This window comes from Clavelina lepadiformis, chromosome 1 (genome assembly GCF_947623445.1).
Source record: "Clavelina lepadiformis chromosome 1, kaClaLepa1.1, whole genome shotgun sequence".
NCBI classification, from domain to species: Eukaryota; Metazoa; Chordata; class Ascidiacea; order Aplousobranchia; family Clavelinidae; genus Clavelina; species Clavelina lepadiformis.
This window is the reverse complement of record NC_135240.1, coordinates 12,099,355-12,124,277: the sequence shown is the minus strand read 5'-3', so window position 1 is coordinate 12,124,277 and position 24,923 is coordinate 12,099,355. Positions and strand designations below refer to the sequence as shown.

Here is a 24,923-nt window from a genome sequence, read left to right as displayed (position 1 = left end):
TTTTGGGTTAAAAAGCACGTGGCTAGACCAAGGCCTTCAACGTCTGGAAAATTCTGACGAGCGACCCAATATATGGTAAGGTTAAGCGTGCCAGGAATTTAACGTCTTTTGATTTCATAGCATCTATTAAACCAACAACAGGCAATCATTACAAATGCAGAATTTTTTTGCAGATGTTTGGTTTCGGTTCGAAGAATAACGGCGATAGTGATGCAAACAGGACTGTGTCGGTCACGTGATTGGACCGGGTTCATCCACTAATCCACTTTCTGTACTTCAACTTCACCCTAACCCATTAACTTCTTGTGGCCCAACCTTAAACTGCCGATAACAAGATTTACCGTAATCTGTGATTAAGTTGAGGCAAACATGCAAACATCAAAGAGTTTTCTTGCAACAACAAAATCATGTCGCTTTTACGGTGAAATGTGACTCAAATGCGTAAAGCTATATTGCGTGTCATATTTAAAGTTCCACTATTAGACAGTTACTTAAATGAACTTATAAGCTAATTTTTATAAAAACCTAATTTGATAAAAAAAATAATTTGATAAGAAAATAGCAAAGACAATCGTATATACTGCAACTTTGTTGGCTATGGTACGTACTCTGCAAACGTGTTTATTATAGAAGAGGCATGTTATTGACGGGACCATTTTAATCAACACAGGTTTGACGCCCAACACAGTTCCTCGTCAAATAAAACATTGTGACACCATCGGCAGCTCAGTTATACAAGGAAGCCTATTTACTTACGTATTTGCGTTTCAGAGCAGATATTGCAAGATCATTAAAACAGTTAAATGTAATGTTTTAATGTTTTGTACAAAAGAGTCTATACCTGCATAGCCAACAGCATGTGTCAACATATCATAATAAGACTTTACATTTTAGCTAATTTGGTTAATATTAAGCTATACAACGAAAACCAATTTTTTTATTTTTGTCCATAAACTGTATATCCCGCACAGACCTTTACGCTATATCACAGAATAGTCTTCGTGGCCTTGACTATGGTCGTTTATTTTCGTAATTTGTCCACAATATCTGCAAATTTTCGGTTTGTGTTTTAGTGTGATGCATATAATGTCCTTGTGCCAATATCCTTGTGCAAATTAACTGAAGTATTACGAAAAATGACTATCCATTTGTTTTTGTAGTAATAACAACTTTCACAAATTTTTATGTGTGACACAAACAGATTTTCCTGAAAAATCCTAGAACCATTTGGAAATATCTTTTTAATTCTGGAACAACTTTTCACCCCAAAACTTGACTTTATTGTAGTTCTTGCATCATACCGTTTACGACACGTAGGTAGCTCCGAAATCTTTTCTTTAATAGATGTTTTACGAAATGATTTATGTGACATTCTTGTAAGTACTTATCTGGATATCTTCAAACCTGACCTTTTCTACTATTAAAACTTTTATAACTACAAAAAATGAAGTTGTTGGGCTATGTCTTGGAAAGTAACAACTGGAGTTAACCAATTGAAAGTTCTTGGGCGATTTGCGAGGAAAAGCTTCAAAAACATTGTAGCATATATTACCACAAATGGGTTAATTGATGCCATACCTGAGGTGTATGCCTGAATAGTGGATGGCATACTTGAGTCTCGAGAAACTATGGATCTACAAATTGGTCAGTCCGACGTTGAGAGTAGCGTCGATAGTGGCTAAACAGTCATATTCAAAAGTGGCAATTTTCCTGGCATCAAGAGCAGATGAAAGTTGAAGAAGGGGTGCCTGTCCGCGCTGGAGCCTTTTTTCTTTAAGAAGTTCGCTTAGCAGTCAGAAGTTTTGCATCTCTCAAGACATCGAGCGTTGATTACATACCAGTTAAGTTATTCAAACTAGGTGTTAGCAGTATTATGCTTGCTTTGTTTGATGTGTTGTCAACAATTTTGTACAGAACGACAAGAATCAATAGCATATCACAAAATCTCAAAGATGTGACTGTTATCTCTTTCTTCAAGAAAAGAGCAAACAAACAGGACTGTGGAGAATACAGGAGTATTTTTCATCCTGGCTGTTGTAGGATAAGTCTTGGCAAAAATCATCTTACTTTGCTACAGCCCATCATACACAGTAATTATATGCTTCCTGAATCGCAACATAGTTTTCGAAGCAATATGTTTTCAATTGATATAGTATCGTTTAGTTTTTTTCGTTGTTTGTATTTAAACAAAAACAAAATGCTAACCATTATAGTGTGATAATACAATAACTCTTTCAGCAACATATAATCTTTACTCTCTGACCCAACTCTAAGAAAAAGTCATGTCAGAACATGTTGAGCACAACATCCATACATTTAAGTAGGGATTTAGCGAAGGTATTTGACACAGTTAATCAAAATTGCCTATACGGGCTCTGCTTTGGATGTCCCCCTGGATGTGTAAGCCAAATCAACCGTAAATTCGGATATGGAAAAGACCAGGCATTCAAACTGACACCAAGTGCAAAGTGTAGGCACACCAGGCTGCTGTCTTTTCTATAGTCTCCTCTATTCTGCTGAGACGTAAGTTATACCCGATATGTAGGCTGTATGTGAACACGAAATGAAAAAGGAAAAATTGTTAAATGCAGTAGTTCTGAAACGTTGCAGAAATTCAGCATATGCTGAGCGTTGAGACTCTTCTCACTCAAACACAACTGCAATGGATTAGAAATGTGGTCAAGATGAATGACTCAAGACTGCCAAAACCGGTGTTCTGCAGTGAACCGCTTAATGAAAATAGTTTTCTTGTAGTCGATCAAAAATAAGATTTTCTTGAGCGTGGGCAATGTAGTGTGGCCTTGACACTAGTATTATTCGTTAAAAAATGCCGGAAAGCTTAAAGCCGAAAGCTATTGGTATTTGACCCGAACGGACTTTTAGTAACTTAACTTTGAAAAAAGGATGCCACGAACCAAACAAGGTTGGGAACTACTGCTGTACAAAAGAGCAATAGGGCCCAACACTTTCTAAGACTGGCCCTGCATTAGGTTATCACATGAAATTCATCACATTGCTTTCTTCGTCGTTTGAGCGTTTCTTCTTTCCACTTCCAGACTAGATTTCCGGGCATGAGGTCATCAGCCATGTGATTGTATCTTCGTCCAATCTTTTCAGACCACGCACACCATGTGGGGGCCGATGGATTGGGCAGTCATTGATGACGTGGTCTGCTGTCTGCTCTGTGGCACCACACTCGCATCCTGATGAGGGAGCCAGTCCCCATTTGTGCATGTCTGAGCGAAAACGTCCGACGCCGGTGCGCAGGCGGTTGAGCCTGACCCAAGCAGGTCTTGCGAGGGACATTCCTGGGTTTGGGTCCGCGTCGGCTATGAAGTCACAGAGTCTGGAAGTGTTGTTTTGCCACTCCGTGCTCCACATGTGGTTCGTCCAGTGCGCCGCACTTAGTCCGAGGTCTTCTACGCTACTGAGTAGCTGTTGTGCGCCTGGCACAAAGGGGTGTCTTGATTTCAGTCGCTGCTTTCCAGATAGTGGTCGCTGGAGTGGGGTATGGAGAAGGTGTTCAGGGTCCAAAGCGCGGCGAGCGAGAGAAATCATGGCTCCTTTGCGGCGTAGCTCAGCAGGTTGGATACCTGCAAGGATTGGTAAGTAGTCCGTTGGAGTGGGACGCAGGCAACCAGTCACAATACGCAGCGCGTCGTTGATGACGGTGTTGATGTGGCGGGTGTGAGAGCTACGACACCACACTGGTGCGCAGTACTCGGCGGTGGAGTGGACAAGTGCCAGGGTGGCCGTGCGAAGGGTTTTTGCGCCGGCCCCCCAGCCTGAACCCGCCAGCCGCCTTAGGAGTGCGACGCGCGCAGATAGTTTATTGCGCAGTGACTCCAAGTGTCGACGATACGTGAGTGCCCTGTCCGAGGTCACGCCGAGGTAGGTATGCTCGGCGCTGTAGGGCAGGTGTTCCCCATCAATACTGATGCTTATCTCACGCTGTGCTTCCTTGTTGTTAAGGTGGAAGGCCGCCGACACTGTCTTTGCCTTGCTGAGCTTCAGCTTCCATTTCTGGAGATATGCAGTTAGTGTTTGCATGTCTTGGCTAAGATACCTCTCCATCGACTGCCAGTCTCCGGTAGAATGCAGGAGTGCCATGTCATCTGCATAGGCATATTTCCTGCAGGTGGTGGTGGGCAGGTCGTAAGTGTATATGTTGAACAGGAGGGGAGCCAAGACGGAGCCCTGTGGGACGCCGTTTCTGAGTCGGCGTAGTCTACTTCGTGGGCCGCTGCCGGTCGTGAGGGTGAAACTACGGTTTTGTACGAGTTCCATAATCATGTGGACCATGTGCCTGTCAGGAAGTAGACGGAGTAGCTTGCAGGTAAGACCGTTGTGCCACACAGTGTCATAGGCAGCCGAGAGATCAACAAACACGGCGCCGGCCTTCTTCTTAGCTGAGAAGCTGTTCTCGATGTCTTGGGTCATAAGTGTGACCTGGTCTTCGGTTGATCTTCCTTGTCGGAAGCCAGCTTGCTCCCGAGGGAGCTGTGGGTCTATTATCGGTTCGACACGGGCGTAGATGAGTCTTTCGAGGATGTGTGGCAGACAACATAGACAGCATCCCTAAACTACTTCATCGATTGGTGAAAACCCCAATTATTCATCATTTTGCGTCACTATTTATATTTTGTCTGATTGGTGTATTTGCTAATAAGGGTCAACTACTAAAAGTTATTAACGATGCTGACCAGTAATAATATTCTATACATGTCACCGTGAGGTCAGCTGCTTGTATTTTCGAGTTGTAACAGACTTTTAAATACAATTCGTGAACTCGTTGTTCATGTAGCAATCATTTGTGCCACAGGTAAAAGCTCATCCTTCTGTAACAAGTTGGAAAACTATGACTAAGTTTTTTAGGAGATTCTATTTCTTACATGGTCCCGTCACGAGACCGCCATGATCAACCAACCAAAGAATGTCGGAAATGCATAACGTACTGAATGCAATTAGGTTACATGTTTTTCTTACTTCTCACGAACCCGAATCTTGCTGACAAAATTGTTCGAATCCTTTATTTTCTTTAAACTAAGAAAACGAAAGTTAAACGTTGAATTTTCCAGTATGTAGTTAGGTATTAAAGACTGTGAAATCAACGAAATAAAGAACATGATAGGAAACAGCTAGGGAAAGTTCTTCATAACGTTGGTGAAATGTTCGCAACAGTTTTAAATTCGCAATTTGAAATGTGCAGAAAACAAGTTGATTTGATGAATTCCATCTTGCATCTTTCTATGCTCGTCATTAGATAAGTTGAAGCGCAACCGGCAAAGGTTGCCGATTTGGATTTGCGTGAATATTAAAATGTAAGATTACTCGTATTTTTACGAATCCGATTTTTTCACTTTTGCACATTCATGGTTATTTATACGATGTCTATAAATAAATCACAAAACCTTTGACCCCAGAAAATCACGGTTGCTAAGGACGCCAGCAAGAGCCCGGTGGAAATTGTCACCAAAAGCTAAAATGCTGGACTGTAATTGTGTTGCAAGTTCTTGAGACTGTTTTGTTGTGGATCTGTTGCCGGTATCATCATGAGTGCAACTCAAGGTATGCATAACACCATCTTATTTTTTATAGCTTAGTGTTTGTAGTTTACTTATTAAGTTTTAAAGTAAGACTGATGCTAGCAAGTTAGCAAAGTTCTATAAGCTAAACCTGAGTGCCTAGCCAGACTGCTACTGTAAGTCTGTAGGTAGTCCGCGCCTAAGATCTCCCACGCTCGCAGTTTACCCGTAAAGTATAATTTGGTAAATATTTTTTGCAAATAGTTTGCGTTTGGACAGCGAAAAGCAAAGCTTTTTATTTCTCACAAAATCAGACAGGCTAATTTTTTTTAAAACTGGTAGCCTATTTGGCGGACACTTTGCAAAGTTAGCAGTCTGGACCACTGACTTGAACATGAGAACAAGAAACAACTTAAAAATACATTTTCCTGCAAAAAATAAGAATTATTTAGGTTATAGCTTTGAGAAAATTTCAGAAAAAGATTTTTGGATTCTAGTATACAAGTGCATGCCTTTGTATACTAGACTCAAGCTACTTAAATTGTGACGTCATCTGGTTGTGCACTTGTATATTAGACCCAATATTTTTGTATCAACCACAGAGAAAAGTGTGGTAGCTGCATCCAGGAGATTCATTAACGTGAACAACAAATTTTTTATCTTCAAGTTGATTTGTAATAAATAAACAATGAAAAAAGTTTGTTTGAACGCCAATTTCTAATAAATATACAAAGAATTGAGGCTTCAGTGCATGTCATCATCATGCCAAAATTTTCATCTTTGCACGCACAATTTCTTGTTGAAAACTGCCGTACTTTCCGGTCAGATTAAATATTTCATCCAAGTTACCAAGTTATCCTGTATGGAAAGTTTGTATGATACGCCAAAGATCTTTGGCGTGGCGAAGAAGAAAATGTCAATACGACACTGGCGTAAATATCAGCTTCGACCTTTCTGGCAGTGGTGTCATGAAATCATGTCACAAGAAACATACATACAAAGATTACAAGTGCAGTGATATTCCCTTTAGGTTCATCTCTTGACAATTGTAACTTGACAGTGGCACAAATAAGCAGGGCAAAGTCAACAGCCTTAGAATCAGCTCCATTTGTTAAAATAGTAATTAGTTGTGGGGAAAAATAGTTAAAGTTTTAATACAGGAATGGCATAAAACATAGAACCTAAAATGAACCTAGAACCTGCTGAAATGCAAGCTTTTCTTACAGGCAATTTATGCAAAAAATGGTCAGTTGTTGTGTTTGCAAAACCATTCACTACAGATATTGAGTTCTATTATTTCATTATTTCTCATTTTTCTGTAAAATGCTATTCCTTAATTCTTCACTTTTTCACATGCTTCAAACGTTCATTCACATTTGAGTTATGTATTAGATACCATTGACAAAGTTAAAGTGTAGGTTGGATCTCAAAAAGATCACACTGCCAATTAAAATGCAAGTGATGCAGAAAAAAAGTTAAGTAAGATTAAAACGGGAGCTAAAAAGATGGCAAATAACTGTAACTCACTGTTGGCCATTGGGTTGAACTTGCTAGATATGAGTGTTACAAATTTCCTTGAGAAGTCACTAAAATATTAAATAATGATATTACAGTTAATGTTACTCACAAAGCAGGAAAAAATTGGAAGTAGCCCTATAAAGTAGATCACAGTTGCAATCACTGGCTTAGTTGAAAAAGTTTTTAATTGTTTGAAATGTTTTAATTGGTGAAAGTGTTTGCTTTTTATTCATTTGATATAAATGATTGCTAAGACCTTTACATAAAATCAAAGAAAGTGTATAAACAGTCTACAGCTTGAAAATTGGAAATGTACATCCGACACTCTTTTAAAAAACGTCCGACACCATAAATATAAATAAAAACCAAAAATATGCTGTCTTTTATAAGGAATTAATATCGTTGGCTAAACAGTTCAACGTCTTCTATATCATGATATAACACAAATTTTTTACCAAAAGTTCACAAATCAAAGCAAATTGAGTTGTCGTTCAGCAAGCCAAAAAATTGTATTTTTCTCTCGTACATCCGACACCACTACATTTTGGTTCATATTTTTTCTAAAAATAGTCATACCTTAAACCTTTTTTATATGCTGGACCTGTGCTGAAGCAACATCCAACAGTAACAATAAATTACATTTACTACTATTCTGAGACATTTCATGGCCAGATATTGTCTGAAATGTTTGTCCAACACTACGGAATTGCAAACAACTACTGTATTGGAAAAAGAATTTTATGGCTTTTGCTAATTTTTTTTGAGTGGACGTAGAAAATAATTTATTGCCATGAATACTTGCTAGAAAATGTAAACAATACATATGCATTTTTGTGTCCCTCATCATGTAGCCACTTAAATCTCTGTTTTAGAGTCAACCGCTAATTCAAAGATTGATGTTCTGGCAATGCACAAGCCAGTACATCCTGGTTTTAAGGAAGATCGAAGATCAGTATATTGGGTTGACCAAAAACCACACACTTCTCCAACAGAGTTTGGTAAAACTGTTAATTGTTTTAAAATTAGAAACAAATAACTTAATTAATTGTTTTTAATAGAGAACTCTATAAATGTTAATATTTCTCACGATGAATAATAATAATTAATGTAACAATGAAATCCATAGCTTTGATAGATATGCTTGTACTAATAGCCTATTACCTCCATACTGTATTTGTTATTATCAATATCATTATTACAAAAGCTGCATTGGTAATAAGAAAATTATTTTTCTATTTAAGAAGATATGTGATTATCATATAACATCGATATTTCACAGCTTCACATCTTTGCAGATATATCTCCTCGGTTGGAACAACTTATAAAAAGCAAGACCATTCACAAAGAATTTGTACCCGATCGACCATCACCGATTTGGAATGTGAATAAGTCAGCTCTTACCTACCCCGAAAAAGAGAGGCTAAAGCAGTTAGCTCAGCACAAGAAGTTTCACCCAGACTGGCAACCAGAACGATCTGTTCACACTTCAGTCAGCGATTCTGCCCAGAAATTTGTTTCTACTAAAAGGTAACAAGTGTTTGAAGAGAAGTAGGGTTACATACTTACTTGCTGCCTGTTTTTACGATTTCATTGAAATAGAGTAATTTTTCTTCAACTCTGTTCAGTTTAAGACACACGACATGCTATGCGTATGGTGGACATTTTTGAGTTTTAACAAAAGTTCTGGTGATTACATTTGTGAGACTTGGAAGGTTCAATACACAAGTTTAAGAACTACCAGTATATGGAGTATATCTAACCCATCATTTTACTATTTAAAGGTTGCTTGACTTGTCACGTCCAAAACAATATGATCCCCTGCTTGTTAAATCAAATAGTTCCTGGGACTGGGGGGAGTGGAAAAGTGATATTCCAAAAGAGTCTCTTAGTCATGTCGCTTCTGGAAGACTGGAACAGCTAGCTGAGCCGAAAGAAACCCCAAAAGAATATGATGATAACAGGCCAGTGGTTTGGCCTGTATCTGATGCTGCAAAAAATGCTCAGGTACCTAATAGTCATTTAGCAACTTTGTCAATTTTAGATATCATGTGATTGACCGAATTCAAAATTTTTGAGTCACAAAAAGTGGGAAAATGTAGCTTATTAAAATGAATTCTTATGCTTAAGTACATAACAAAACTTTAAAGCCAAAAAGTACACCTGTTACCTTTTGTTCATTATATGGTACCGTTAAACATTGTTTTGTTTGCAACTGTAGAAAATATTCTTACCAGTTCTACGCAAAAAAATAAGAGTTGATGCAAGCGTTTAAATTGTGGAAGTTTCCGGTAATAACTATACTCAATTACTCATTCTTAATGCGAGGTAGAAAAAATTTGGAAGATGAGATTATTTGCTTCTCATATGGGAACAGAGCGTGATATTAGATTGATCTGTTCTTTTTAAACAAATCTAACAACCTTGCTATTACGCTCTGTTTCCATATAAGGTGAAAATATTTGCTTGGTTTAAAATTAATTTACCTCGAATTGAGAATGAATATATTTTTTACTCAAAACGTCCATTACTGGAAACTGAGTTTATTCCAAACCTATGCCATTAAAATGTTTTCAGCTATTCTTGCTCTGGTGCTTTTTGCTTCGAATTACTCGTTCTTCCATACTGTAATTTTTGCTCCTATGCGTAACAAATTCTAATTGGCATTTCATTTACCGCTACCAGCATAAAGAAGTGTTGAAGCGTAGCTTTGCACAATACTCCCACATTTCCAGCAAAAACATGAGGCGAAGTTAAACTCACAAATGTTATCACAAAATACCATATTTAGAAAGATACGTTGACGTTACCAGAATACATAATCGAGAAACTATACTTGGAAACTTAGTTTCTCATGGTATTTTATACATAAACCGTGTTTCTCTTTCAGGCCTCCACAAGACAACACCAACTAGCACGCCCTAAAACAAGGACAGCTTTAGATCAAGACCACGATCCTTTCAAAGTTTCGTACGCGGCTAAAAACGCAGTGGCGTCCCCACGTGTTTGCGAACTCTGCGTCTCCATACCGCGAAAAACTCGCTCGAAGAAGGCATAATGGTGTGCCGGACACGATTATTTTAAATCTTATATTTATACTGCTTTTGTTGTGCATTTCTAGCTTTTTTGTAATTATCCTTTTTTGTAGTGCATGCATGCGATATTTACTTAGCATATATTTTGCTATGTTTTTTTACGGTATTTTTAATGAATACTTAGCCTACATACTTTTTCTAAAAAGTAATCTTTCTTGTCATATTGCTTAATGCTGACTATATTGCGGATGAAATTATTGCATGTTAAAAACTGAAACTTGCTTCCTGTACTAACAGCCATATAAGTTGCATATCTTTCAATTAAAAGCGTGTTCCTGAGATTATTTTAAAACTACAGATCTGCCAATACTTTATAATTTTGCCATTAAATATTTTAGTTGTTAATTTTTGTCCGTTTCTTTACCTATAACCTGTTCTACAGTATAAATCGGTAAACGATTTGAATTTTTGTAACAGTAGCTGTTTGTAGCCTAATTACCTTTGTTGTAGCTGTAACATATTTGTGCTGTTTGCAACTAAGCTTACTAAACGATATTTGTCACTGACTGCTGACGTTTTGCAGACACGGATTAATTTTTTAACTTGTTAGTATAATGGCTTATGCAGATATTTTCTATGAAATAACTTCAATTATAAAGTAAAATACTTGAAAATACTTTGTGTTCGCTTTAAATTTTCGTTTTCTATTAAAGTATCTAAACCATAGGTGTCAAACTCCCGGCCCGCGGGCCACATGCGGTCCGCTTTACAATAAAACTAGGCCCGCAATGCTATTTTATACATTGAACTATTTCCGGCCCGCGAGATCATTGTACATTATAACTTAGTTTTTTCAAGCAAGGAACAAGATTATAACAAGTCGCACAATACAGCAGCACAACAGTTGCCCCATCATACGATAGCATAAATGGATTTAGTCTAACGCTTGTAATCTGGGCTGCTTTTTTCTTTATTGTTTGTTAATTCTTTAATGTTTTTGCAAGGAGATGAATGAAACATAATGATGTAGGAGAAGAATAATCAAAAATAGCCCAGTTAAAAATCGTCAAAAACATCAAAAATTTGGTGTTGTTTCGCTGCCTTTTCCAATTCATGTACTCGTGTCACAAAATATTTAATCATGTTTTATCCTTACGGCCCGCGACGTTAAATAAGTTATGAGTTTTGGCCCCTGGTGCAATTGAGTTTGACACCCCTGATCTAAACTGTGCTTACCTATGCAAATTTTAAAGGAATTTCTAACCTTTGATCCTAAAAAATAAACAAAAATGACCAAATTGAGCGCTGAACATGTAATAAACGCAGCACAACGTATTAGTCACTGCAATAAAAACAAACAACAAATTCAAACAATTGGTTGAGCATTTGTTGCGTAGATGAGCCAAAGGCATGTTTTACATTAGTAAGCAAACATGCAGAACTGTTGACTCAGTCTGGCCAGCACAAATACACAAATAACATACGGTTTTCAGAGTTGTTGCTTTCCATTCACATGGTTAAAGCCAAAAATAATTAATCAGTCGTCAACGCCTTTTTTAAAATCATTACATTGTGGTGGAATTTTTAAAGAAACACAAGAAATTTTCTTACGTAGAATACAAGAAGTACTTTTTTAAATGTATTAAAACTGACATCTGAAAATTTTCTCATTACTTTTATTTATGAACTGTTTGGAAAAAGAAAAAAATTAATGTGCATCGTCTAAAAATCCCAGCAAATATTGATTTTTAAAAATTTGCTTCCAATAGCAGTTGTTATTTGTTAATAATAAGAGTTACGCCTCTGCTTGTTTTTAATATTTTCGTTTTTTCGAATTTATTACGGACCCCAAGAGACCTTGTCGATTTTTCGCTAATTTTTGCTGTTTCCATTTTGCAATCCTGCAGAAAAACAGTTATAAACAACTATTTTAATTTTAGCCAGTTTGTAACTTTTAAATATTTAAAATGAGAGATATTTTGCATTGTTGGAAACGCCTGTTGGAAACTAGGTATCAAAAAGTAACTTACCAGTGATTATATTGCGCTACGCTGTCTCGCTTCGATGCAGGAGGCATGAGTGCTGCAAGGTATGGGTTGAAACTGCAAAGCGCAAAATAAAGACTTTACAATAAATGAAATATGCAAATCTTATTTTTGAATTTTAAATGTGCGTTATTTTTAAAAGCTATCAACATGTGTGGGTAGAAAGCGAAATAGCACATGAAAAAATTTGCTTGATTGAATATGAGCTTTCTTTAAAAACCTGCCAACGCTCCATATATACGTTTATCGATTTTTGCATATACATCACCTGCCGCTTTCTGGATTAATTTGTAGTGGTTTATTAGCCCACGTTTGATATGACCGATAAGGATAACCGTCTTGTTTCTTGACCAAATTAGGCGAAAAGGTGTTCTCTCTGTGAACATATTGCATATATTGTAAACGCTTCCGTCATTGCACACACTTTTATAACATCTACTACAGAGTAGGTTTTATGCAATAAACCCATATTGTTTCTCAACACACTTTTTGTGTAAATTTTGCACTGTGCAAATAGAGCGAAAATTTTTGAACTCTATGGTAGAGCCTTACTGGTCAAGAAATGGCTCATATAGGTCTCTTGGAAGCATGTAATCAAGAAGCTTTGATTTAACGAAATTTTCCAAATCCACTGATTCCTTTGACTGCCCGCCATTTTCATAGTAGGGTGACAAGCTATTTACGGGGACATTGTCAATATCGCTGTTTTTCAAGCCTTCCAACGACGAATGGGACTCGAACAAGTTTCTTCTCTTATCAATTGGATTTCTAAAAATTACAGTATAACAGTCATATTGGGTAAAATGTAGCTCATTTAAATTTTTTCCATGTTTATAAACTTTAAAAGTAACTATAGCTTACAGGATCCTGAAAGTACCCTTAGAATCACTGGAAAACTATTTCAAAGCATGTAGTAATTTTGCAGGCATTAAAACTTATTTTAGGCTATATTCTACGTTAGTTCATGGAATTTGTCATTTTTTGCTGTTAAATAACTATACAAATACTTATTTATGTCCTACAGGATATAACACTTTGTTTGGAATTTCAGTGTTCTCATGTTTTCAGTTTTGTTTATTGTTATTTAATTTTCATTTTCTAACTCTTTACAAAAGAAAATGGAGAAACGATGTTATCAATATGTTTTATCATTGATGCATGTTGAATAAATCAATAAAAGAATAAAGTTGCACAGCATTAACAAACTCTAAAATAATTGAATAGACAAAGTAATCATAAAAAACGATTATAGTTTGCGATGATGTCTAAATCAATAATAATGTTCTTCTTACCCGTGTATAGGCGCTATTGGACAAAACATCAGCATGAAGTAAAATATAGCAAGAAGAGACAACAACATCGGGAAACCTGTTTTCATTCTATGCATCTTAATCAAGGTTCAAACATCAACTAAGGTATAACTTATTTAAATCTGATGAAAAATGTTTTTACTAACTTATAAAATCTATGGCGGTTGTAAAATAACTACAAAATAATTGAACAATAAAAAAACAAAATTAACTCTTTTGGCCCAACTGCTCAAACCATCCGTCTTCCTTACAATTAAGTCAGGAAAAAAAACGTTGGACAAAGCTTAAAGTTTTCTACACTCACGGCTCTTTAGCAGTATTGCGAGTTTAATATATCGCTGGACTGATCTTATCTGTATGTGCTCTTGGTATTTATAATCGTACAAGCGCAGACAGAAAAAAAGGGAATCGATGAAACAAGCTTTTTTCGCGTGGAACTCTAGTTGTTTTAGAACGGACTGTAACTTCCTGGAAAAGTGTCAATGGCAAATTTATATCTACAGATGTTATATGAAGATATTTCACCCAAACTAAACACCGGCTAAAGAGAAGTACTCGGCACTAAACCTTTTCGTAACAGACTTGTTGGTTTACATTTTGATCTACAATTTCAGGAGAACGTGATTTTTACAGAAAAGTCCTTGCTACACGCAAACGGTTTTTATCAGGTCACGCTGTGATTCGATATAGTGCATATAAATACATGGAAAACATATATAAGCTATGGGTTTGACAATAACACTAACAGAAGATGCAACTGATCGCTTAATTTAGGAATTTCGCCCCTGTGCCCATTTGAAACACTTAGCTGTATTATGGTGTTTATAATAGCTTTCGTGATGAAAAATCAAAAACATATGTAGAAATTGGGTACACGAGCTGGAAATTTTTATATTTGAATTTTCCGATATTGTTGTGACTGTGATATTGTCACGGGATTATTTCTACACCCTTGTTTTATTATGTAGCACTGCACATTGATACGTTTTAGTTGTACAGTTAGATGTATATTCCACGATGTGTTTTTAGATTTATATTAAGATGTATTTCACCCGTATTGTTGTGGCCATAATGTGTGACTGCGTTTTTATTTAGTATTAGTAATTCATCGATATTTCACTTGTGATTCCTTTTATTGTTAGTAAGTTTTCTACACACGTATACGTTTTACGCCCCACAACTCCCCCCGGGGTATATTACGCTGCCCGCAATTTCCATTCTCACACCGGAATGATAATTAATTAATTGCGTACGCCGTGGTTTTTTGGAGAAGAGTTAATTCAGTCTACCTTCGTTTTTAATACAAGGAAGACGTTTGTTTTTATTAAAGGAAGACTCATAAAAGATAGGAGGGCAGAAACCGGCTTATCGACTAGCTGTAAAAGCGGGAGGCCTCCTGGCCCAAGAAAAACTTGGTTACAATATTACATCGAGTATATTGCTTATCCAAACCAAGGACGTTGCAATACATTGCCGTATATTCGTATTTCTTTTTTTTCTGTAGAGTTACAAAAAGTGTAATGGATTTCTTGGTGTCGGAAAAATTACAATTCCCATTTGGGATATAAATCCAATTATTATCTATTGTAGTATAGCATAACCCGTACGTATCAAAACTAGAGATTTAGGTTTTTACGTAAACACGTTATTGATTTTCGCCTATGCAGGATGTACATTGTGTGGCCTGCACCCCTGCGGTGTTTGACTCTGCCTTCTAAACGTAACCTGTCTATATAAATGTTAAAACTTGTGTAAGTTACGGAAATATAAACCCATCATCCTTATCTGCCAGATGATGCTTTAAAACCGCATAGACTATTTGTGACGTGTGTATTTTCAGTGTTATTTCATTTTAACTATAACGTCAATGTTACGTCATTCACGACACCAAAAACTTGTCGCTTTTTTGGATGATGTTGGAAATAAAAAACGGATTTACCTCGTATAACCACCATGAAATGTTGCGTTCGAAGCGAGTAAGAAACGCGCTAATAACCGTTGAAGTGTGACTGAAATATGAAATGTTTTAAAAGTCGGGTAATATCCGGCATTACTAAAAATAATAACAACTAACCAAAAAAACTTACAAACCCTTTAAGCTTACTTATTAGTTTTTTGTCTTGTGTTTTATTGTTAGCGATTGATGGGCAAGTACATGCAGTGCAAGTATACATTATCCATTGGGCCTTACACGTATGTGAAAAGGTTATATTTTTTGTAACGTTTTATATGTACAGCATATGTATCTTTTATTAACTACAAATAAATCACTTTATACTTTACATATAGTCTTTACAAATCACTTTATACTTTACACATATTGCGAGTACTGAGCAGTGACATATCTAACTTACAACAAAGCGACAACTGTGACCACACGAAGATTATAATACATATGACTACATTAAAATATATTGTATATAATAGAATAAACGTCCTGGATATTGATATTGATATTGCCTATTTCAAAATTATGGACTGAAATATATGTGGGTTTCATATCAACTTTTTAGATTATGGTCATCTTTGGAGAAGGTCCTTATACATAAATAAAGGATTGTTTTTCATCGTAAACGATAAAGATTGTAAGAGGAAAGATAACCTGGAGAACGGAAGTTTGACATTAATTGCGTCATTTGTTGTGAAGAGAATGTATTTCGTAATTCTAGAAAAGCGCAAAAACGTGAGTGTTTTTGATCAAAATTATTTCTAAGAATCTCTTCTAAAGAAACAATGTCAACAAGCTTTGCACTATAATTGAGTATCTAGGTTATTAACAATGCGTAGTTTCTTCTTTTTTTCAATCGTTGTCAGTTGATGGCGATAACATACATTCGAATTCCCGTCGATATGAAAGAAAACACTCGTAGCGTCTGTTTTTCGAGCTTGGGCAATAAAAGTAATGAGACCATGGTCGCTCGTAGTTACAATTGGTGTTTACACATTACACAAGACACGGTTTGACGAGGTTCTAATTTGTGTTTGCTTGTCAAATACTGACTCCCGCAAAGCATCAACCGTAGGGAAGTAAGAGGCCCGAGGAAAGCCGGAAGAACTATATATATTACCAAAGATAAGATAATTTTTCAAATCAATATAGTGGTATAAAAAAAACTATTCTTTATCGCTAAAACCTTATAATTATACCTTTGGCTATAATAATCAACAGTCAAATAATAACGATTGTTTGATTAGGAATTAAACTACACACTTTGCCTAAGCTTGTGGTTAACAGATACACAAAAGGGGCAGATACCTAATATAAAATAGTACAACTGCGGTTTAAAATAGGTCAATAAGCAGGGTTGCCATACCGTCCTTATTTCTGAGATTTGTCCTTATTTTAAAAGGCCGTGTCTTAGAAAATATGTTTGTCCTTTTTTCTAAGAAATGTCCTTAATTTCACTTTCGTCCTTATTTTTAGGGCGGAGGTGGGCACTTTTGTCCTTATTTTGGGCATTTTTTCACCTTTACGATACCATTTTGTACCAAAGAGATACCAAAATTATGAACATGCAGATAGTGTCTTGTTTTTTTTTAGAACATTGGTTGCTTTCTCTTGTTGTACACTGTTTAAGGAGGTATTCGTCGTTCATTTTCTAGTCGTCCTTATTTTTGAGTTGAGACTGATGGCAACCCTGTCAATAAGAAAGATAATTATTGTCCGTGTTTCTTGTAGTCTTCTTGATTAAAGACATATTGGTTGAAAAAGTATATTTGGGAGATAATTAAACTCATACCTATACATAATAAGTTAATAGGACAGTTCCCAATAAAAATAATACCTTTTCAAACGCCTTAAACCATATACCGTGTGGCCATTTAAAAATGTGCGTAATTCAATAATGTGGCCATTGTATCAATATAACTTGGATGTTATGAAAACACTTGATCTATTGTTTCGTTCTTGGACACGCGCACCAAGGTGACCAAGAAAACACACTCCCTGCAATACAAAGACACCATTTAAAACACGACCTTTCAGTATTCGACGGGCAATTCGTTTAGAAGTCACTGAAAGTTACACAATTAAAATCAGGTAACCGCATCTATGCTCACAGCCTAACTCAACAATTGATACAATGGCCACATAACACGAAATAACACAAATTTTTTACCAAAAGTTCACAAATCAAAGCAAATTGAGTTGTCGTTCAGCAAGCCAGAAAATTGTATTTTTCTCTCGTACATCCGACACCACTACATTTTGGTTCATATTTTTTCTAAAAATTGTCATACCTTAAACCTTTTTTATATGCTGGACCTGTGCTGAAGCAACATCCAACAGTAACAATAAATTACAGTTACTACTATTCTGAGACATTTCATGGCCAGATATTGTCTGAAATGTTTATCCAACACTACGGAATTGCAAACAACTATTGTATTGGAAAAAGAATTTTATGGCTTTTGCTAATTTTTTTAGAGTGGACGTAGAAAATAATTTATTGCCATGAATACTTGCTAGAAAATGTAAACAATACATATGCATTTTTGTGTCCCTTATCATGTAGCCACTTAAATCTCTGTTTTAGAGTCAACCGCTAATTCAAAGATTGATGTTCTGGCAATGCACAAGCCAGTACATCCTGGTTTTAAGGAAGATCGAAGATCAGTATATTGGGTAGACCAAAAACCACACACTTCTCCAACAGATTTTGGTAAAACTGCTAATTGTTTTAAAATTAGACACAAATAACTTAATTAATTGTTTTTAATAGAGAACTCTCTGAATGTTAATATTTCTCACGATGAATCATAATAATTATTATAACAATGAAATCCATAGCTTTGATAGATATGCTTGTAATATAAGCCTATTACCTCCATACTTTATTTGTTATTATCAGTATAATTATTACAAATTCTACATTGGTAATGAGAAAATTATTTTTCTATTTAAGAAGATACATGGATTTTCATATAACATCGATATTTCACAGCTTCACAACTTTGCAGATATATCCCCTCGGTTGGAACAACTTATAAAAAGCAAGACCATTCACAAAGAATTTGTACCCGATCGACCGTCACCGATTTGGAATGTGAATAAGTCAGCTCTTACCTACCCTGAAAAAGAGAGGCTAAAGCAGTTAGCTCAGCACAAGAAGTTTCACCCAGACTGGCAACCAGAACAATCTGTTCACACTTCAGTCAGTGATTCTGCCCAGAAATTTGTTTCTACTAAAAGGTAACAAGCATTTGAAAAGAAGCAGGGTTACATACTTACTTGCTGCCTGTTTTTACGATTTCATTAAAATGGAGTAATGTTTCTTCAACTCGGTTCAGTTTTAGACACACGGCATGCTCTGCAAATGGTGGACGTTTCTGAGTTTTAACAAAAGTTATGGTGATTACATTTATGAGACTTGAAAGGTTCAATACACAATTTTAAGAACTACTAGTATATATGGAGTATATCTAACTCATCATTTTAATATTTAAAGGTTGCTTGACTTGTCACGTCCAAAACAATATGATCCCCTGCTTGTTAAATCAAATAGTTCCTGGGACTGGGGGGAGTGGAAAAGTGATATTCCGAAAGAGTCTCTTAGTCATGTCGCTTCTGGAAGACTGGAACAGCTGGCTGAGCCGAAAGAAACCCCAAAAGAATATGACGATAATAGGCCAGTGGTTTGGCCTGTATCTGATGCTGCAAAAAATGCTCAGGTACCTAATAGTCATTTAACAACTTTATAAATTTTGGACATCATGTGATTGACCGAATTCAAAATTTTTGAGTCACAAAAAGTGGGAGAATGTAGCTTATTAAAATGAATTCTTATGCTTAAGTACATAAAAAAACTTTAAAGCCAAAAAGTACACCTGTTACCTTTTGTTCATTATATGGTACCGTTAAACATTGTTTTTTTTTGCAACTGTAGAAAATATTCTTACCAGTTCTACGCAAAAAAAGAAGAGTTGATGCAATCGTTTTAATTGTGGAAGTTTCCAGTAATAACTATACTCAATTACTCATTCTTAATGCGAGGTAGAAAAAATTTGGAAGATGAGATTATTTGCTTCTCATATGGGAACGAAGCGTGATAATTAGGGCCATTTTTATTTTGACCTAACAAAATTGCTTATTTGTAGAGGCCACAGTTCTTCCTCCAGTTACCCAAACATAATATTTTGTCGATTTCAGACCCAAACGTAATATTTTGTCGAAAATTCAAGGTGTTTTATGGATTATAAAAAGTGCTTCGTGTTTTTTGGCGATAGATTTAGGTATAGCTTGTGTTATTTTGTCCTTGTGAAAAGGGCACTTTGCCTCGATTTTCTCCGCATGGTAAATTCTAATAAACAGCAAATTAAACAGGGAAAAAGTAATGTAACCCCCTTCACGCTGCATAAGGATTATTTAAATACGTAACAATGAATAAACAATGGAGAATTTGCGATAAAAGTTACTGCTGATCCAAGTGGGCATTGTGACTTATTTCCTGCTTTTATCGGTTAATATGGTTTAATTGTGTCGCAGTTCCTGATTTACAATGCTTCCAAGAGGATTTTTACAAAAACAACTCTCAAGAAACACAAAAACTTTGTAAAAAGCCATATTTTGACAAATTTTGACTTTATTGAAAATTTTGACTTTATTGTAAATTTTGACTTTATTTTGACCTATTAACTTCTTAGAAACAATCCCCTAGGTGCTGAAAACAACTTTATTCTTTGATTCGTGGTCAGACGAGGTGCTTAAAAATTTTTGACATTATTGACTTTTGCGGGCCCTAGTGATAATTAATAGATTGATCTGTTCTTTTTAAACAAATCTAACAACCTTGCTATTACGCTCTGTCTCCATATATGGTGAAAATATTTGCTTGCTTTAAAATTAATTTACCTCGAATTGAGAATGAATATAGTAATTACTCGAAACGTCCATTACTGGAAACTGAGTTTATTCCAAACCTATGCCATTAAAATGTTTTCAGCTATTCTTGCTCTGGTGCTTTTTGCTTCGAATTACTCGTTCTTCCATACTGTAATTTTTGCTGCTGTGCGTAACAAATTCTAATTGGCATTTCATTTACCGCTACCAGCATAAAGAAATGTTGAAGCGTAGTTTTGCGCAATACTCCCACATTTCCAGCAAAAACATGAGGCGAAGTTAAACTCACAAATGTTATCACAAAATACCATGTTTAGAAAGATACGTTGACGTTACCAGAATACATAATCGAGAAACTATACTTGAAAACTTAGTTTCTCATGGTATTCTATACATAAAGTTTCTGGTAACAGTGTTTCTCTTTCAGGCCTCCACAAGACAACACCAGCTAGCACGCCCTAAAACAAGGACAGCTTTAGATCAAGACCACGATCCTTTCAAAGTTTCGTACGCGGCTAAAAACGCAGTGGCGTCCCCACGTGTTTGCGAACTCTGCGTCTCCATACCGCGAAAAACTCGCTCGAAGAAGGCATAATGGTGTGCCGGACACAATTATTTTAAATCTTATATTTATACTGCTTTTGTTGTGCATTTCTAGCTTTTTTGTAATTATCCTTTTTTGTAGTGCATGCATGCGATATTTACTTAGCATATATTTTGCTATGTTTTTTTACGGTATTTTTAATGAATACTTAGCCTACATACTTTTTCTAAAAAGTAATCTTTCTTGTCATATTGCTTAATGCTGACTATATTGCGGATGAAATTATTGCATGTTAAAAACTGAAACTTGCTTCCTGTACTAACAGCCATATAAGTTGCATATCTTTCAATTAAAAGCGTGTTCCTGAGATTATTTTAAAACTACAGATCTGCCAATACTTTATAATTTTGCCATTAAATATTTTAGTTGTTAATTTTTGTCCGTTTCTTTACCTATAACCTGTTCTACAGTATAAATCGGTAAACGATTTGAATTTTTGTAACAGTAGCTGTTTGTAGCCTAATTACCTTTGTTGTAGCTGTAACATATTTGTGCTGTTTGCAACTAAGCTTACTAAACGATATTTGTCACTGACTGCTGACGTTTTGCAGACACGGATTAATTTTTTAACTTGTTAGTATAATGGCTTATGCAGATATTTTCTATGAAATAACTTCAATTATAAAGTAAAATACTTGAAAATACTTTGTGTTCGCTTTAAATTTTCGTTTTCTATTAAAGTATCTAAACCATAGGTGTCAAACTCCCGGCCCGCGGGCCACATGCGGTCCGCTTTACAATAAAACTAGGCCCGCAATGCTATTTTATACATTGAACTATTTCCGGCCCGCGAGATCATTGTACATTATAACTTAGTTTTTTCAAGCAAGGAACAAGATTATAACAAGTCGCACAATACAGCAGCACAACAGTTGCCCCATCATACGATAGCATAAATGGATTTAGTCTAACGCTTGTAATCTGGGCTGCTTTTTTCTTTATTGTTTGTTAATTCTTTAATGTTTTTGCAAGGAGATGAATGAAACATAATGATGTAAGAGAAGAATAATCAAAAATAGCCCAGTTAAAAATCGTCAAAAACATCAAAAATTTGGTGTTGTTTCGCTGCCTTTTCCAATTCATGTACTCGTGTCACAAAATATTTAATCATGTTTTATCCTTACGGCCCGCGACGTTAAATAAGTTATGAGTTTTGGCCCCTGGTGCAATTGAGTTTGACACCCCTGATCTAAACTGTGCTTACCTATGCAAATTTTAAAGGAATTTCTAACCTTTGATCCTAAAAAATAAACAAAAATGACCAAATTGAGCGCTGAACATGTAATAAACGCAGCACAACGTATTAGTCACTGCAATAAAAACAAACAACAAATTCAAACAATTGGTTGAGCATTTGTTGCGTAGATGAGCCAAAGGCATGTTTTACATTAGTAAGCAAACATGCAGAACTGTTGACTCAGTCTGGCCAGCACAAATACACAAATAACATACGGTTTTCAGAGTTGTTGCTTTCCATTCACATGGTTAAAGCCAAAAATAATTAATCAGTCGTCAACGCCTTTTTTAAAATCATTACATTGTGGTGGAATTTTTAAAGAAACACAAGAAATTTTCTTACGTAGAATACAAGAAGTACTTTTTTAAATGTATTAAAACTGACATCTGAAAATTTTCTCATTACTTTTATTTATGAACTGTTTGGAAAAAGAAAAAAATTAATGTGCATCGTCTAAAAATCCCAGCAAATATTGATTTTTAAAAATTTGCTGCCAATAACAGTTGTTATTTGTTAATAATAAGAGTTACGCCTCTGCTTGTTTTTAATATTTTCGTTTTTTCGAATTTATTACGGACCGCAAGATAACTTGTCGCAATTTCGCTAATTCTTGCTGTTCCGCGATTGCTTTCCTGCAGAAAAACAATTATAAACAACTATTTTAATTTGAGCCAGTTTGTAACTTTTAAATATTTAAAATGAGAGATATTTTGCATTGTTAGAAACGCCTGTAAACTAGGTATCAAAAAGTAACTTACATGTTATCGTGTTCCTTTGTGCTCTCTCGCTTCGATGCAGGAGGCATGAGTGCTGCAAGGTATGGGTTGAAACTGCAAGGCGCAAAATAAAGACTTTACAATAAATGAAATATGCAAATCTTATTTTTGAATTGTAAATGTGCGTTATTTTTAAAAGCTATCAACATGTGTGGGTAGAAAGCGAAATAGCACATGAAAAATTTTGCTTGATTGAATATGAGCTTTCTTTAAAAACCTGCCAACGCTCCATATATACGTTTATCGATTTTTGCATATACATCACCTGTCGCTTTCTGGATTAATTTGTAGTGGTTTATTAGCCCACGTTTGATATGACCGATAAGGATAACCGTCTTGTTTCTTGATCAAATTAGGCGAAAAGGTGTTCTCTCTGTGAACATATTGCATATATTGTAAACGCTTCCGTCATTGCACACACTTTTATAACATCTACTACAGAGTAAGTTTTATGCAATAAACCCATATTGTTTGTAAAATTCTCAACACACTTTTTGTGTAAATTTTGCACTGTGCAAATAGAGCGAAAATTTTTGAACTCTATGGTAGAGCCTTACTGGTCAAGAAATGGCTCATATAGGTCTCTTGGAAGCATGTAATCAAGAAGCTTTGATTTAACGAAATTTTCCAAATCCACTGATTCCTTTGACTGCCCGCCATTTTCATAGTAGGGTGACAAGCTATTTACGGGGATATTGTCAATATCGCTGTTTTTCAAGCCTTCCAACGACGAATGGAACTCGAACAAGTTTCTTCTCTTATGAGTTGGATTTCTAAAAATTACAGTATAACAGTCATATTGGGTAAAATGTAGCTCATTTAAAATTGTTTTATGTTTATAAACTTTAAAAGTAACTATAGCTTACACTCTTACAGGATCCTGAAAAGTACCCTTAAAATCACTGGAAAACTATTTCAAAGCATGCAGTAATTTTGCAGGCATTAAAACTTATTTTAGGCTATATTCAAGGTTAGTTCATGGAATTTGTCATTTTTTGCGGTTAAATAACTATACAAATACTTATTTATGACCTACAGGATATAACACTTTGTTTGGAATTTCAGTGTTCTCATGTTTTCAGTTTTGTTTATTGTTATTTAATTTTCATTTTCTAATTCTTTACAAAAGAAAATGGAGAAACGATGTTATCAATATGTTTTATCATTGATGCATGTTGAATAAATCAATAAAAGAATAAAGTTGCACAGCATTAACAAACTCTAAAATAATTGAATTGACAAAGTAATCATAAAAAAACGATTATAGTTTGCGATGATGTCTAAATCAATAATGATGTTCTTCTTACCCGTGTATAGGCGCTATTGGACAAAACATCAGCATGAAGTAAAATATGGCAAGAAGAGACAACAACATCGGGAAACCTGTTTTCATTCTATGCATCTTAATCAAGGTTCAAACATCAACTAAGGTATAACTTATTTAAATCTGATGAAAAATGTTTTTACTAACTTATAAAATCTATGGCGGTTGTAAAATAACTACAAAATAATTGAACAATAAAAAAACAAAATTAACTCTTTTGGCCCAACTGCTCAAACCATCCGTCTTCCTTACAATTAAGTCAGGAAAAAAAACGTTGGACAAAGCTTAAAGTTTTCTACACTCACGGCTCTTTAGCAGTATTGCGAGTTTAATATATCGCTGGACTGATCTTATCTGTATGTGCTCTTGGTATTTATAATCGTACAAGCGCAGACAGAAAAAAAGGGAATCGATGAAACAAGCTTTTTTCGCGTGGAACTCTAGTTGTTTTAGAACGGACTGTAACTTCCTGGAAAAGTGTCAATGGCAAATTTATATCTACAGATGTTATATGAAGATATTTCACCCAAACTAAACACCGGCTAAAGAGAAGTACTCGGCACTAAACCTTTTCGTAACAGACTTGTTGGTTTACATTTTGATCTACAATTTCAGGAGAACGTGATTTTTACAGAAAAGTCCTTGCTACACGCAAACGGTTTTTATCAGGTCACGCTGTGATTCGATATAGTGCATATAAATACATGGAAAACA

General features: G+C 35.5%; 3 protein-coding genes and 1 long non-coding RNA gene across 4 annotated transcripts; 2 read left to right on the top strand and 2 right to left on the bottom strand.

Annotated features, from left to right (window-relative positions):
* Window positions 1-5,444: 5,444 nt before the first annotated feature.
* On the top strand, window positions 5,445-10,759 carry LOC143444128 (sperm microtubule associated protein 2-like). Its single transcript, XM_076943254.1, has 5 exons — window positions 5,445-5,568; window positions 7,916-8,041; window positions 8,339-8,570; window positions 8,825-9,047; window positions 9,931-10,759. The coding sequence occupies exons 1-5, from the start codon at window positions 5,553-5,555 to the stop codon at window positions 10,096-10,098; spliced, it is 765 nt and encodes a 254-aa protein (XP_076799369.1). The 5' UTR covers window positions 5,445-5,552; the 3' UTR covers window positions 10,099-10,759.
* Window positions 10,760-17,969: 7,210 nt separating this feature from the next.
* LOC143465436 (sperm microtubule associated protein 2-like) lies at window positions 17,970-22,051 on the top strand. Its single transcript, XM_076963729.1, has 4 exons — window positions 17,970-18,091; window positions 18,390-18,621; window positions 18,878-19,100; window positions 20,696-22,051. Exons 1-4 carry the CDS (start codon window positions 18,001-18,003, stop codon window positions 20,861-20,863), a joined length of 714 nt encoding a protein of 237 aa, XP_076819844.1. The 5' UTR covers window positions 17,970-18,000; the 3' UTR covers window positions 20,864-22,051.
* Window positions 22,052-22,612: 561 nt separating this feature from the next.
* Window positions 22,613-23,200, bottom strand: LOC143454039 (uncharacterized). The gene is made up of 3 exons (XR_013115732.1): window positions 23,151-23,200; window positions 22,868-22,939; window positions 22,613-22,741 (listed from the first exon to the last, which is right to left on the bottom strand). It is a non-coding gene; the product is annotated as an uncharacterized LOC143454039 (long non-coding RNA).
* A 238-nt stretch (window positions 23,201-23,438) lies between these two features.
* On the bottom strand, window positions 23,439-24,330 carry LOC143449218 (uncharacterized). The gene is made up of 2 exons (XM_076949332.1): window positions 24,193-24,330; window positions 23,439-23,658 (listed from the first exon to the last, which is right to left on the bottom strand). The coding sequence occupies exons 1-2, from the start codon at window positions 24,285-24,287 to the stop codon at window positions 23,439-23,441; spliced, it is 315 nt and encodes a 104-aa protein (XP_076805447.1). The 5' UTR covers window positions 24,288-24,330.
* Between the last annotated feature and the right edge of the window lie 593 nt (window positions 24,331-24,923).

Coding starts and splice junctions, on each gene's coding strand:
- LOC143444128 (XM_076943254.1), top strand. Junction 8,571..8,824: donor AAATTTGTTTCTACTAAAAG/GTAACAAGTGTT, acceptor TACTATTTAAAG/GTTGCTTGACTTGTCACGTC. Junction 9,048..9,930: donor ATGCTGCAAAAAATGCTCAG/GTACCTAATAGT, acceptor TTTCTCTTTCAG/GCCTCCACAAGACAACACCA.
- LOC143465436 (XM_076963729.1), top strand. CDS start 18,001: ATGCACAAGCCAGTACATCCTGGTTTTAAGGAAGATCGAAGATCAGTA. Junction 18,092..18,389: donor CACTTCTCCAACAGATTTTG/GTAAAACTGCTA, acceptor ACAACTTTGCAG/ATATATCCCCTCGGTTGGAA. Junction 18,622..18,877: donor AAATTTGTTTCTACTAAAAG/GTAACAAGCATT, acceptor TAATATTTAAAG/GTTGCTTGACTTGTCACGTC.
- LOC143449218 (XM_076949332.1), bottom strand. CDS start 24,287: ATGCATAGAATGAAAACAGGTTTCCCGATGTTGTTGTCTCTTCTTGCC. Junction 23,659..24,192: donor CCAATAGCGCCTATACACGG/GTAAGAAGAACA, acceptor TGTAATTTTTAG/AAATCCAACTCATAAGAGAA.